This window comes from Austrofundulus limnaeus, unplaced genomic scaffold, assembly GCF_001266775.1.
Source record: "Austrofundulus limnaeus strain Quisiro unplaced genomic scaffold, Austrofundulus_limnaeus-1.0 Scaffold27, whole genome shotgun sequence".
NCBI lineage: Eukaryota > Metazoa > Chordata > Actinopteri > Cyprinodontiformes > Rivulidae > Austrofundulus > Austrofundulus limnaeus.
Window position 1 is genome coordinate 1,961,665 of NW_013952429.1, and position 14,773 is coordinate 1,976,437.

A 14,773-nucleotide genomic window follows, 5' to 3' on the forward strand; every position below is an offset into this window, starting at 1 on the left:
CCGCATAAGAACTTTATTGTATGATTGGTCCAAAGTTTGTGGGAGTGTTTGTAATGCTGAAAGTGCTCGGACGCTGCATTTTGCTTCAACCATTTAAAAAACAAACCTACTTGCTTCCAGAAGAAGACTGTTGTAGGCTACCAGGAAGCAGACATTTATTAAGACAGTCAAATGGCCAAAAACTCATGGATGGAGATAAAATAGACAATGTGCACRGAGGAATCTGTCTGGTAAAAACTGTGGAGCTTTAACTGCGACAGATTTTTGGACCAATAACGTTTGTTTTCCACATTGCAGACTCGAGGTAGAAKGAAACCCCACTTATTGACATATGCCGCCGCGGGAGGGTTTTCCCAGTAGCTCGACAAGGTGTGTCTCATCAGCAAACAAAAAGTGTATGTAACTCAATAAAATGTAACAATATTGGTCAATGTACCATCCCTTTGGTCTGCAGCGCTCTCACCTGAGGCTTCGGGAGCGAGGGCGGACRTGTGGCGAACGTCTCCCCCCATCATCGTCTGTGATGCTCTCTGTGCTGCCGAAGTGCTTGGACAGGAAATGCAACTCATCCATGGTTGGCTGAAAGGGCAGCTGGTGCAGACGCTCCTGAGACGAGCTGGACGACTGGAGGGAGAGATCAGAGACGAACAAGAAAACGGAGTGAAAGGTTAACAAGTGACCCGCTCTCTTTGATTTTCTTTATAAAGCGTCTGTCGGAGCAGCAACATCAATAGTTTAAAAATAGAAACTGAGTAATAACAGAAAGAAGATCAAAAAGAGACGAGCATGAGGTGTGGAATGATGTGAGTGGGTTGAAAGTACCAAATCAAAGAGTTAACAAAAAAAAAGGAAAGGGAAAGGTAGAGAAAATACCCCAAAGGGACGTGTCCAGGAGCACAAAAATAAATAAATAAAAGTGGACTGAAAAAGAGTAAAAAGACTGCAGGGCATTTAAAAGGTAACTTCAAGTAAAAGTTGACTGCTGCTTTAAGTGTTTGATGTCTCGAGGGGGTTGATGGCAGCACTGTTTGGTCTCGAACAAAAGAGTTTTCTTCAGCTCAGGAGTGGAAAAATGGCCTGGATCAATGTGAGGCTTAATGATCACGTCTCCCATTGGGACATCACCATTGGCTGTGGCCACACAATCATTTCTGCTATAAAAATCCATTAGACACTTTGAATCAGGTCTGAGCCACTTGCAGACTGCAGGGCAGGATCAGACGATGATGATGTGGCGAGAAAACAACAATAAATCTATATGAGCACAAAGATATTTTGAGTAAAGAGTCATTGGATRTGACTGATGTTCTGAATGAAAAGCGTTTTCTAAAGTATAAAGAGTATTTCTTAGATTTATAGTTTATTTTTACACAGGCACATATGGTTCTTATCAGTCAGATTCAACACTGAGAGCATTTTAATATAGCTGGAAGGACTGCATTTTCTGCAAAAAATACAACATGAATACTGAGTGCTGAATGACACTGCTGAAGCTAAAACTAATCTGCAAAAGCTAAACGAGGCAAAACGCTGGCTAAATCTAAAATACAAACTAGCTAAAAGTCAAATGAGGAAAAGGTTAGCTAAACGCTAAATGTAGCAAAATGAAAGCTAAAACTTAATGAAATAGAAAACAAACAAAAATTACAAAAAGGAAAGCTTTTTTTTTACAAGTTCAGCTAAAACACACGTATCAAAAAGATAAAGAAGTGCTAACTAAAACCTAAAAGCAGCAAAAGGATTGCTAAATACTGGTTGTTGCAAAAGGCCAGTTCAAACCTAAACATAGCAGAATAAAAGTAGCATTGGATCTTTGGTGAGGCAGATTTTAAAGAGAATAATATTTTTGTGTTTTTATGAGTAAAATGTGTTTTATGTCTAGTTAAAGGAGGAAAGCAGGAAAACAATAATGTGAAYGATAAACCAGTATTTACACAAAGACATGAGACAAGCTGATCAAATCAATGAAAGGTGAATATATCAACACTGATCCACATGATTTTCTGCTGAGAAACTTTGCTTCTTATTATTAATCAAGTAGATGTTGTTTGTCTCGATACCCAACAACAGACGGCTGCAGATCTAAACCATCCCTATGGTAACGGCAMTTGAAGACAGAAGCTGCCTCCTCCCAGCAGGACGATGCCCTTTGTTGTTTTACAAGAACTGCTCAGAAAGAACCCAAAYTCTCCTGATAAGAGCGTCTGAGAGATGGCTTCACCACAGGATCCCAGAGGACCCGAGTAAASCCCGGGAAAACTTGTTTTCTTCTAACAACTAGAATCTGCTTTAAAATCACAATGAAACAAAAGTAAAACTTCATCACTTCATCATCTACACATGTCATGACTGCATCACTGCATGATGAAAAGTGGGTGCAAGAAGATATTTTTGAAACTTCATATTCTTCAGGAAACAAAGTTCTCTACCTACAGATACCAGAATTTTAAACAAGAAAATCCCATCAAAATTATTAGCTTCTATCAATTTTCAGGGTGTGCACTTACATTTGGTTTACTTCATTCTTTATAAATAGGATATTTTTTGTACTCTATCAAGAAGTATTTATGGTTTTTACTTTGGAGGATCTACTAAAAGTAAATTTTACACAGATTTTCATTGAAGAGAGTCAGTTGAGATGGTTTAGACGTATGATTAAAGCCTCTTAGATTCCTCCCTATATAAGTGTTTTGGGCTCGTCACACTGGTAAGAGGCCCTGAGGAAGACCCGGGACTCTCTGACCTGGAAACACTTCGGGGTCCCCAAGGACAAGCTGGAAAGTATCGCTGGGAAGAGGGGTCTCTAGGTTTCTCTCCTGGACCTGTTGCCTCCGTGACCCGACCAAGGATAAACGTAGAAGATGGAGATGGAGGCATCATGTCAGAATTATGTTGGTCTGAGTATAAAAACTGCCAAGCTGCTACAGTATATTCCACATTTTTTTAATCTTTGAAGGTTTTTTTCCTTCAGTTTTCACCTCTGCTCCCTCTCAGATTTTGTTTACACTTCACACAGACCCTGCAGCTTTCTGCTTAACTTGAACTTTATCTTTTTCTTTAAACACACACACACACACTTCTCACTTCGACTTTTATTCAGCATGCAAGCACCTCACCATAACTAATCAAGCGAGTAATGTAAGAACCAGCAGAGCAGTAAAATCTGATGGGATGAAGGGAGAGGGAGGTGTGTTGGAGATGAAGACGAGTATGGAAAGACACAGCAGCCACCTTCAATCTCATCTCGCCGCTAAATAAAGAGATCAATGATTTTCCCACCATTTGTGCAGCTGAGTGTGTGTGTGTGTGGGGGGGGGTGTCCAGAAGAGGTGGTCGATGAAAAGAGATAATAGGTGAAAAGCAGGAAAAATGCAGAGGAGTGGATTTAGCTCAAGAAAGAAAAACAAAGAAAATGTGCAGAGAGTGGAATGTGAGCTGACACTACTACCTGAGCATCACGCGCATCAAGGTCCATTTCCCAAATGGACATTTTACCAAATGGACCCGAGCGGTGCTCGTTTCTCAGGGAAGGCTCTTATGCTCCAAACAATTTACTTTCAGACAAAAGTGAACATTGTTATTGCCTCTGTGTTTGCTTCAGTTCACATTTCATCGCTATCACTGCTCTCTTTCGTTTGTCTCAGTTGGGCCTTTACATCAATCCTTCTCTGTCTCTCCAGAGGTTTAGTTATGGATGCAGAAGYAGCATAGCAGGAATAAAAATATTACATTTCTTTTCAATTATCTCTGCTGCACWTTTTTCTCCCCCAAAAGCCGAAGCTATGAGTTGCAGATAAATCAGGTCGACCATATCTTAGCAACTGATTAGTTATTTTTAGTTCAGATTTTTTTTACATGTGATGCATGTTCTTGCAAGTCAAATGCTTTTAAATAATTGCCCGAGACTCACGAGTACAAACTCAAGGAATAGAAGTGTGTTTGTGTAGGAATGATATTTAGTTCAGCTTGTAATCACTTCAAAGCAAAAAACGAATTCATCTGYGATGCCGCTGATTTATACATGAAAATGTATGCAAATAAATTCTTTGAATTTCATCCACATTCATAAAAATRATAAAAAGGCTATAAGAGAAAAATCTCAGACCTCTGTGCAGATTTCAGAAGCAGCAAATTGAATGAATAAAACAAATAAAACAACACATAGTCCTCTTTCTTTCATGTTATTCTTCCTGGTTTTATTTTTTATATATAATAAAACTGAAGATGAAAGCATTCGATCTTTGTGCTTTTTCACTTTCACACTGTGGTGAAGGAGGAGAAATCATTTGGCGTGGGGTTTGATAGCTGCAAGTTTTGTGTTACAAGGACACACTTTGTCAGCTGAAACTTAGATCTGAGGAAGGATCGAGCTCAGAGGTTTGCTGCAACGAGAGTACAAAACAACTAAGTAAAGCAGCTGTGTTGTAACCTCTGTAAGAAATTATATATTTATATAAACTGTGTGCAAATGTTTTTCTATAATTTGAAGAAAGGTGTCATTAGCTATGTTTATTCCATTTGGCTGTTTATTCTGACTACTTATGTCCATGTAAACATGTTAAACTGGAGCACTCATCTTTAGAACATAATAATTAATAGTTTCACCTGTACAGCTCATTTTGACTTAAAGAGGTTAACTAGCTGTGACTGTTTTCTCATTACACTAAAATAGAAATTCCACCACCATCACTTCCTGTCAGTTCTGATACATTTTTTCTCCTTTTATTCCTCTCCTCCCCGAGGCCTCCTATAAACTCAGCTGCCTCCTCCAAGTGATTGATGCAGGGCACGGTCCAGCAAGCTCACCTGATTTGAGTCAGTTCCAACTCTGAATAATGAAGAGATTTTCTGTTTAAGTTTTTAGGAAGACATCGACATACCAGATTTTTTTTTCTTTTTTACTGAGCTGGTTCTGCATTATCACTTTGGTCAATGTATGAAGTAAATTAGGTCAGCTGACATGTTTCACAGCTGATGCAGGTCAGTGAGTAGCTTATTCTAAAAATCTGCTATTTTACAATTTTCCAATCTTTTTGAAGCACTGAGCATTTGGATGCTGATTCTCCCATGCACACAGACACTAACACCACCTAGAAGACAACAAGCTAATAACATTTGGATCTAAAAAAAATAATAATAAAATTCAGCTTTTTAAATGTTTTCTGAAGAATAAAAAAGTAAGACATTTGTTGAATCTGTCAAGATGCAACTCATCACATGAGACACTGTATTAGGAGGAAGAAACTTTCCCTAAACAAGATAAAGAAGCATGCTCAATATAAACCTGAGAATCAGAGGTTTATAGTAACTAAATACATTTACTGTGTTACAGTACTTCAGTACATTTTTTGAGAGTTTGAAATTTTTAAATCGTTACTTTTAATTTTATTTCGCTACATTTAAACCCTATAAATGATACTTTACTTTAACATTTGACACCTGTTACTTGTTGCAAAAATAAATAAGTCTGAACTTGTGAAAGGAGGGGTTTATGTGCTCTAAAAAAGGAAGTGTTGAATTTACTCAACCAAGTCATGTCAACTGGGTCAACTAAACCTAGTAGAGTAAATATGAGGCAATATACATGTTTTCTCCACTTGGTTTAGTGGGACCAGTTTGATTAACCCCTTAACAGCCCCTGAAAGTCCTCAAGTGCCTGTGACAWGCATTTCCATGAAATACAAAAAGTCAAAGCAAATATATTTACATTTAAGAAACTTGACATAATACACATGATTTTTCCTCTTATGTCCAATAATTGACATATTTTCTTTTGAATTTGACTGAGTTAAAGTGAAACAGGAAGTGGCATCAAAGGGGAACTCTTTGAGAAATTAAACTCCCTAGTCTTTGTTTATTTACACATTATTATTTGAACTTTTGACTCTTTCTCATCTCTCTATGATAGTGAATAAAATAATCTAAAGAAACATCAGATTCTTCTCTACAGTGCGAGTTGTTAGCCATTTTAGCAATGGTCTGTTCATATTCCGACATTCCCTTTTGACATCACTTCCTGTTACTACACATACAAATATCTCAACAACTGTTCACCTCAGCGGCATGAAATCTTTTTAACAATGTGTTATCAATGTTATCTTTACAAAAATACATTCATAATTATTTTAAAAGTTTAATTTCACAGGCCTTTTGACATTTTTTGTAAGGGTGCCAAACCAAAGTAAGAACAAGAGGAAGTTGTCTGACACCCTAGCCTTCAAAATAAAAGCCYAGGGGAGCATCTGGAAACGTTTAAAGGCAGAAATCCCATCATTTTTGCTTACTGGTGGAACAAAGACTGTGAAGTAAATTCAACAATTTATTTCTTAGAGAGTGCGTAAAAGTACTTTTACTCGCACTTTTACTTTCCCGATTTTTGAGAACAATTTTATGACTTTTACTTATGTACTTTTCTCATTAGTGAAATTTATTTTTACCAAAGTCATTTTCTGTTGAGGTATTTTTACTTTTACTTAGTTATTGTTTTCAAGTACTTTATATACCTCTGTTGAGAATGATCATCTGTGTGGAGTTTTTCTTTGAATAAACCTACCGTTGAACTGGGTGTGGTGGTGCCATAGCCTGAAGACGGCAGCGAAGCCAAAGACCACCTGCGACCATCAGCCCTGAGAAAAGACATTAAAACCAACTGTGAGAAAAAAAACATTTGTTAGACACAGAGAGGGTGCAAACTGCAATTTCCTGTTACATCATGTTTCTATTTCAGTTTGAACGAACAACAAACGGTGGTTAGGGAAGAATAACCATCTGCACTTTTGTTTTTAGATTTTATTGCATTTTGGCTCCTTTCATTCCTGTCCTCCCCGAGGTCTCCTCCAACCATCCTAGAGTCTGACRCCTCTTCAAAGTGAGTAATGAGGGTCCTGGCACCTTGCCTGATTCAGACTGTGACAGCCTGCTGTCATGCCTCTGTCACACAGTCGTGGTGGGAGCAGGCCAGAACAAAGACAGGTTTCTTTTTGTGTCGGTGACTGAGTGTGCTTCCTGTTGAGTTTTCATGGGGCGTGAGTGCAAAAGTAATTCTATCAACAATTTCTCTYGATTAGTTTGAGCTGCTCCTAAACAGAGGCTATTTAATGACTTGTGCTTTAAAAAAAATAATGCCAACCTTCGAGAAGAGGCAAAGGAGAAGTGAGCGGGTCCACTTGGTGAGAAGTTACGCGGACTGTCCAACGGACTGCTTCCTAATGAAACAAGAGCAGAAATACTGTTGTTAACAAGACAATATCCAAGACAATACCCAACATCTGATTGTATTTCTGGGAACTATGATCAGAAAATCTGCCTTGTTGAAGAAGAAATGTTACGTTGGGGATCATTTTAGGCCAGATAAAATAAAATGACTGAACTCACAAACTAATTAACCCATTAACAGTGTCTATTCACCGTACACTTGAGTTCAGGACACCTACAGAATTTGATTCTCGGCTTGAATCCATCTGCTTGTTGCTCAATAAAGCCACATGTTGAGCAGTTTTAACATTTTATTTCAGTCTGGAGAACAAGCAGTTGTCTAAATCAAGACAGGTGTGAAGATAGACAAAAAAAAAAAAAAAAAACAAAAAAAAAAAAAGATTCAAAGGATTCAATCTGCTCAAGGGATGTTTCATGTTTAAAGAAAATGCGAAACCAAATCCTGCACAGATTGAAACCCTCTTCACACTGGATGACAACTCCACTCCGCTCTCCATGACCTGCTTGACCAATTAGAATACGCTTGTAAAAAAAGGTGCAATGACACCCTTGTATTGTTGCATACCTTGAGGCAATGCRTGCAGGAAAAATGGGAAAAGCCATACTAAAACCTGAAACACCTCAAAATGTTATCCTCAGTGTCAGAATGTCTAACAAGTACTGTGTGAAGTGCTGAAAGCTTTAACTTTTTCAGAATGTGTCCAAAGATGAGTAAAAACAAATAACAAATAAAGTTAAACTTCAAATTTCAGATTTTACATCAACGTGACACCAAGATTTTACTGTATGGTTGTTAGAGATGCACAATATATGTGAGCATCACCACCACAATGTATGTGTGTGCAATAGTCACATTGTAGGTCTTGCGATGTAGTATTGTGTTATCTAGCGACAAAACTGCTAAATCTTGCAGTTGTTATGGCTTTTATTTTGACAGGTTGCTTCTGCCAGCAGAAGTAGGCAGCTTTGTGTCAAAAAAGTTAAAATTTTAATTTTGTTATGAAACTTCAGGGACAATAATGGTTACGTTTTTCAGAGCTGTGGAGGCAGACGACGAGGATCTTGACTAAAACAAGGAGGATGAGCAAATATGCAGATACTGTGCAGCCCTAGAGGTTGGTTTAAAGATTGATATATATTTTATATTTGCTTTGAGTCTGATGCCTCTGGTAAACTTGACATTTAGACCATGGAAGTGAGCATCTGATTGCAATTTAAACCAGAGACTATTGCTGTTTAATGCTCACCTATGTGTCCAGGCAGGGGGGAGTGTGGCCTCGGCAGGGTGGGAGATGTACTGGTCAGGATGAGGCTTTTCCGGTTACTGGTTCTGCAACTAGAGAGAGAAAAACAAACAATCAGAGATTTATCTTCATGAAAATCAATCAACAGCTGACAGACGAAAACTGACATTGATGATGCTGGGATCTCCCAGTCGATATAGTCTTTGCTAGAACATGCCCTTTTCTGTCAACCCGATTAAATATTGAGTCAATTATGTGTCAGTGTAAGAACGTGTGTTGTCTATTTTGAGCACGGTGCATCTTTGTCGGTGCATGCTACATGACTCTATTGACATCTAAACAACCAGAGAGGGGGAGAAAAAAACAAAGATTTTTATGTCTTCAAGGTCCGTCCCCTCGACAGCTGCTGCTATGGAAAATAATGACAGGAGAGACGGAGGGAAGACAGAGTGGAGGAAAAGAGGCCAGGAAAGACAGGTACACTGAAATGAAAAACTGTAATGATTGAACCATTAGGACTTCACATGCTGCTGCAGTCCCCACAGGATGTGTCATTGGACCCTTTCACAAGGGACAAGCGCGAGTTATTGTCTTACATAACAGCTCATAAAATGGGAAATGGATTGTTCAGGTGTTGTTTTCATGCACCGACTTGCACAGAGGCTTTTTATGCCTATCTATGTGGAAGTGTGCTTTGCAAGTGTGCCTAGAAGACCCAATTTAGCTGAGCAGAACTAACGAAAAACACCAAGTTTTCATCTCATTGCATCAGCTGTCATGCTGCTCTGAATCTGCAAGGGAAATACTGTAAATCACACAAACAGAGCAAACACGCAGAGAGAAAGAGAAGTGCAAACATACAGCCACACCGTTTATGTCCATTATTCAACCCCTGAATCTATATTCTACACCCCCGCCTTGAATTCCTCCAACATCCTGCCTGCCTTCTTTATCTCCGTGTCTGTTTGATGTCACTCTTCAATAAGAGTCTCTCGCGCTCAGAGACATCAAATCTCTGGAAGGAATTTATTGGCGGCAGCGTGCCGCTGCGGGCGCCAGAGCTCGTACTCAGCCTTGCAGAACCGAAGAGGAATATATTGAAATATTTAAGGGAAATGCATTAGGCTCTGGACAGGGAGGGTTGGAAGTGGCTTAACGCCGTCTGTCACTCCTGCTCCTTCAATAGGAACAGTGAGGAAAAGCAGAACGTGAAAGGTTATTTACCRCTTACAGTTATCTCACTTGTGTCACCCTGTCACTCGCCCTCTCCTGTAATTACACCCRTTCACCTGCTGAAATCGACAGTTTGTTTCGCCTCATGTTTTAAAGAATCTGCCTACCCTTCATCAATCAAACGCAGAGTCACTTACGCATGCTGCACAAGCTTGACTCCAGACTGTTTCTTCAGGCTTTGATTCATGATTCATCACATACTACAGCTGTTCTAAGCTGCGCTAAGCTTTCAGAGATGTAAGAAGTAGTAATGAATCATTCACTTTCAGGGTCTAATCACATATTAAAAGAGAAGGAGCTTTAATCCCAGCCTTGTTTAGATGATATTCCCCCCTCCCCTTATTTTATCTCAACAAATGACTTCATCTTCTGATAACTCATCACTCATTCTGTTCTACCACTGAACATCATTTCCTGCTCAGCTCTCATCCTCTTTTCTCCCCTTTCCAAACTGAACTCATGAAATGATGAATAATTGAAACGTATGAGAACATTATTCCTTCTGTAAGACCCTTTAAAGAGCACATGGTTGGATAGACAATTGAAGGCAGAAGCACAATGAAAGCTCCTAAGGGCAGTGCCATCTAATCTTCCCATAAAGGGAGAAGTTTTTTTTTTTTTTTGCTTTACAACATTGTTATCTTAAACGAGTTCTGCAAAAAGGGCATGTTGCCCACAGCGTTTGTACTGTAACAAAGGCTTAGCAGGAAGGCTGCTTTTTGTTCTGTCCTCCAGCTGCTGGTCATACCAGAAAAGGTCAAACTACAACTATGAGGAGCACAAAGTATGACAGACATGACGTAAAGATCTGCTTGAAACAGTAATTTTGAAAAACATCTTGACTTTTTCTTTACTCGTTGAGCAACTACAACAGGGTTCCTACAGTTTAAGGCAAGTTAAATTTAAGACTTTTTAAGGCCAAATGAAATCAAATTCAAGACCAATTTCCCAATAAACCCAAAAGACAAAAATAAAAAAATTAAAACAATTATTCAAATATTGTTAATAGACCAAATGTTTTTATCCATATCTAACTGCTATTTTGTCAAATATAACAAAAAAAAACTTTCTTAGAAGTCAGTTTTAAACTGTATTTAATTTCTGGAAATCCTCTAACAACCCAAAATTTGGAGTTTTATGACCCACAGTGGGTTCTCAACCCCCAGCTTGCTGTAGACGAAACCTTAAAATGCAAATGACATCAAATTTTTGTATAAAATACGAATGTATTTTTGGAAAGACAACATTATTAGCATATTAGAAAATGAATTTCACATTGCTCAGATGGACAGTTGTTGAGATATTTGCATGTGAAATAACAGGAAGTGGTGTCAAAACGGAACATCTGAATGGGATTATTTCAAAAATAAATAAATGTTTCCAATTATTTTAACATTTGATATAAATTAGTCATCCTACTTACAAGGTGTTAACATTTTTAAGACTTCTGAAGATTGATTTAAAACCTTTTAAGGCTAATTAAGGCCATAATTTTGGGTTGATGAATCAAGGCCTTTTAARACCTTTTAAGGATCCGTGGGAACCCTGTATAAAGAATGGACATGGGAAGGGATTTTCTCATTTTTGAAGTTTAGGTGGTCAWATTGGAAATATAAGTGTCTATTAATTTTATTTTTATAATGGTAGTGACACCTTGAGCTGTTTCCTGACAGAGATCCTCCAGTAGACATGCATTTTTTTACAKAATGACTATCAGCCCCTGCCAAAATAATAATAAAAAAAAAACAACTCCAAGTGTCCTCCATCATACTTTGTTTTGAAAGGATCATAAAGTGGAAACTATGGTCATGGGTGAGCTCAGCTTTACTACAAAAAAGCATGAGTCTTCCTCCGTTTTCATCATTGGACTGAAAAGAAAAGAAGAAATACAAAGATTCCCATGCAGCTAGCAGGATTATCAGCATCACGTCTTTATTTTAAAGTCTCTGTTTTATTAGAGGATTCAACTGCAGGATTTCAGGTAATTTTTATTTCACTGTGTGTGTGTGTGGACATGGTCATTCATCAGTAAAAACATGAAACAGATTGACTTGACTGAGAAAGGAGGGGAATCAGAGAAATGCTGAGGTACATGCATGATTTAAACTGCTGTCATCCTCATGCATCTGGTTAAGAAGCCACATTTGTTAGTAAAAGAGTGTGATGTCTGTTTGCATTTTGCTYTTATTTTTAATTTATTTAGCGATTACTGTTTTTTAACCTAAAAATTAAGCTTTGCTGAAAGCAAGACACCTTTCTCTAAATGATTCAAACCAGACTGGACCTGAATTCATCCAAAACAAGATGCTTTTGGTATTCAAATGTCCAAAGTGAGGAACGATGAAGAGCGAAGAACAAAAAGCGGCGAGCACGCGAGGAGGAATGTACAGTGTTACCATGGAAACACATTCAGAGTCACACTTATAAAAAGCAAACAGCGACATATCCAACTGTTCTCACCAAAGTGCGCAGAGAGAAGCAGACGACTGATGTTGAACACAGGAAATATTAATGACCATCAGGTTGAGCCCGAACCGACAGCAATGACGTCACCCCGCAGTGAAAGTGAACAGCTCCTGAGTGAACGCCCGAGTTCTAATCCATCATAATCCATGGCGTAATCCATCATGCCGGCTCAATCTGTGTGTGTGTCGAGGAGTAGTGGGGCGTGTGGAGCTGTCACTCAGACTGAGCAGGATTCRGTGGGGTCAGCAGTGCATGGAGCGCTGTGTGGGCGTCTGGTTATATACGGCAAAAGATTCAAAGGAAATAAATGTTTTACTGTTTGTTTTGCAGGTTTCAGAGGGTTAAAACATCCYGGTCATGTCAAGGAAATAGTCCCAGAATGCAAAACCATGACAGGACAGAAAAAACAAAACAAAACAACAAGAGAAGGAGTAGGCAGCAGCATGAGGAAACTCTGTAAGAATGCATCCCTGCAAGCTGTTCACTGCCAGCACACACTGTGCATCAGTGAGGAACATTTTCAGAGTGCTCAAATAATTTCACTGTAAATTTTACTCAGTAAAACTGAAACTTTACTGTTCGACTTAAATGTGAAAAGCTCGATTTAAACATTTAGAGTCATTTTAGCTTTTATAAAACCACCTCCTTAAGCAAAACAAACAAAATAGCCAGATACACCAACATAAACTATGGCAATCGCCTAAAATCAAGCAACTAAAGCAGAACAGACCAAATAGCTTCCATTCATAAAACTGGACTGGAACTTATTTAGAAAGTAAACATGAATGAAACAAACACTATCAGACTTTATCTTACTCTATCCTCTAACCTGAAAAACAAAAGACAAAAAGAAGGTGAACTGATTTCTGAGGCCATTTGTTGCAAAAAAGAGAACACAAAGCAAAAGATGTGTCAGGTACTTGAACCTCATGCTGTTCCTCCTCACAGCTCTGCTTTAGTGTGTTAGATCCTTTCCTCAGGCTTGACAACTGGGCCTGGTGACAGCTGCACACACAGCACTGGAAGCCAGAAAGGAAAACACATGAAAAGCTCAAGGCAAATATCCCTTCATACAGCACGAGGGACTGTATGAAAAAGATGATCTTTAAAAMAATAGAGAGTGGAAAGAACTCAATGGACTCTTTAGTTTTGTGATTGTAAAATTTGGATTCTTTTTCCAAACGGGAGGCATGGTATGAAAGGTTTGAGAACYATAGAATTATTTTTCTAACAATTASAGTAACCARTGAASCCAACATGCATGTTTTTTTGGTCTGTGGGAGAAAACTGCAGAAAAAACTCACAAGTGCAYGAGGACAAGATGCAAAATCTACCCAGAAAGGCTGGGAGGTGAATCTGCAATCTTGCTGTGGGGCAACACTTCTAATCACTACTTTTTAAATGAACTAAATTATTAATTTATGGATTTTTTTTAAATTAAAATTTAGATTTTCAGCCGTCACCATCTCATGTCTCATGCCTTAGAAAACAGGCAGGATTTTTAAGATGCTTCTAAATCTTATTTAGCTGAGTGAGAACATTAAAAATATACAGCATCAATCAACAGTATTTCAGACAATAGAAAATACCAGTAGGTACACAGTGACGTTGAAACACACAAAGCTGTTATTTCTGTGTTTCACTCTTCCACTAATGACAGTTTTGCCACTCCTACCGTTCCAGTTAACACACTGCAGGAGGATCTGAGGTTAAACAGTAACGACACAAGAAGCTTTGACGATCAATTATCCCTCTGTAGGACTTTGATAAGCACACACACATTCTTGTATTTGCACCAAACTGAGGACTTTGTATTGACTTCCATTCATTTCTGTAACTGTATTTATGTCTAACTCAGACATTTTCCCTAAAATTAACCATTACTGGTCTATAGTTAACCCTAACCTGAACCAAAACTTAACTCGCACCATACCTCTAAACCTAACTAGTAAAATTAACCATTACTGGTCTATAGTTAACCCTAACCTGAACCAAAACTTAACTCACAATATATCTCTAAACCTAAAACAAAGCAGAGCTGCAAATAAACTGAGGACCGGGAAAATGTCATCACTTTCCAAAAAATGACCTCAAGTAGTTGATTTAAAAACTAAAATGATTCTCACTCTGTAGCCAAAACAAGTACACACACACACACACACACACACACACACACACACACACACACACATACACAGGTTTGTTCTTCTGTCCTCGTGGGGACATTGCATTGATTTTTGTTCATTTATCGGCAATTTCTACAGCTTAACCCTGACCCCTTACCCTAAAACTAACCTCACAGGTACCTGACCCTAAACTAACCTCACAGGTACCTGACCCTAAACTAACCTCACAGGTACCTGACCCTAAACCTAACCTAAATTCAATTCACACCTTAGTCCTAACCTCAACCCCTGACCCATCAATGGTATTTCCCCAATGGGAACGGGGCTTTTGTACCCATTAGGAACAGTGGGTCCTCACCAAGCTGTGAGTACCGGGGAAAATAGTCAAAAATTGTCCTCACCAGGTAGCAAAAACATGTACAAACACATACACACACACACACACACACACACACACACACACACACACACACACACACACACACACAC

General features: G+C 38.6%; 1 protein-coding gene across 4 annotated transcripts in view; it reads right to left on the reverse strand.

The window, feature by feature from the left end:
* Positions 1-14,773, reverse strand: part of mast1a (microtubule associated serine/threonine kinase 1a) — a 59,023-nt gene that overhangs the window by 23,308 nt on the left and 20,942 nt on the right. For all 4 annotated transcript variants that reach the window (XM_014004940.1, XM_014004939.1, XM_014004938.1 and 1 more), the window contains 4 exons: positions 8,463-8,551; positions 7,130-7,205; positions 6,554-6,626; positions 464-624 (listed from right to left, as the gene is read on the reverse strand). In XM_014004940.1, coding sequence (XP_013860394.1) covers positions 464-624; positions 6,554-6,626; positions 7,130-7,205; positions 8,463-8,551 — 399 coding nt within the window. The remainder of the gene's footprint in view (positions 1-463; positions 625-6,553; positions 6,627-7,129; positions 7,206-8,462; positions 8,552-14,773) is intronic.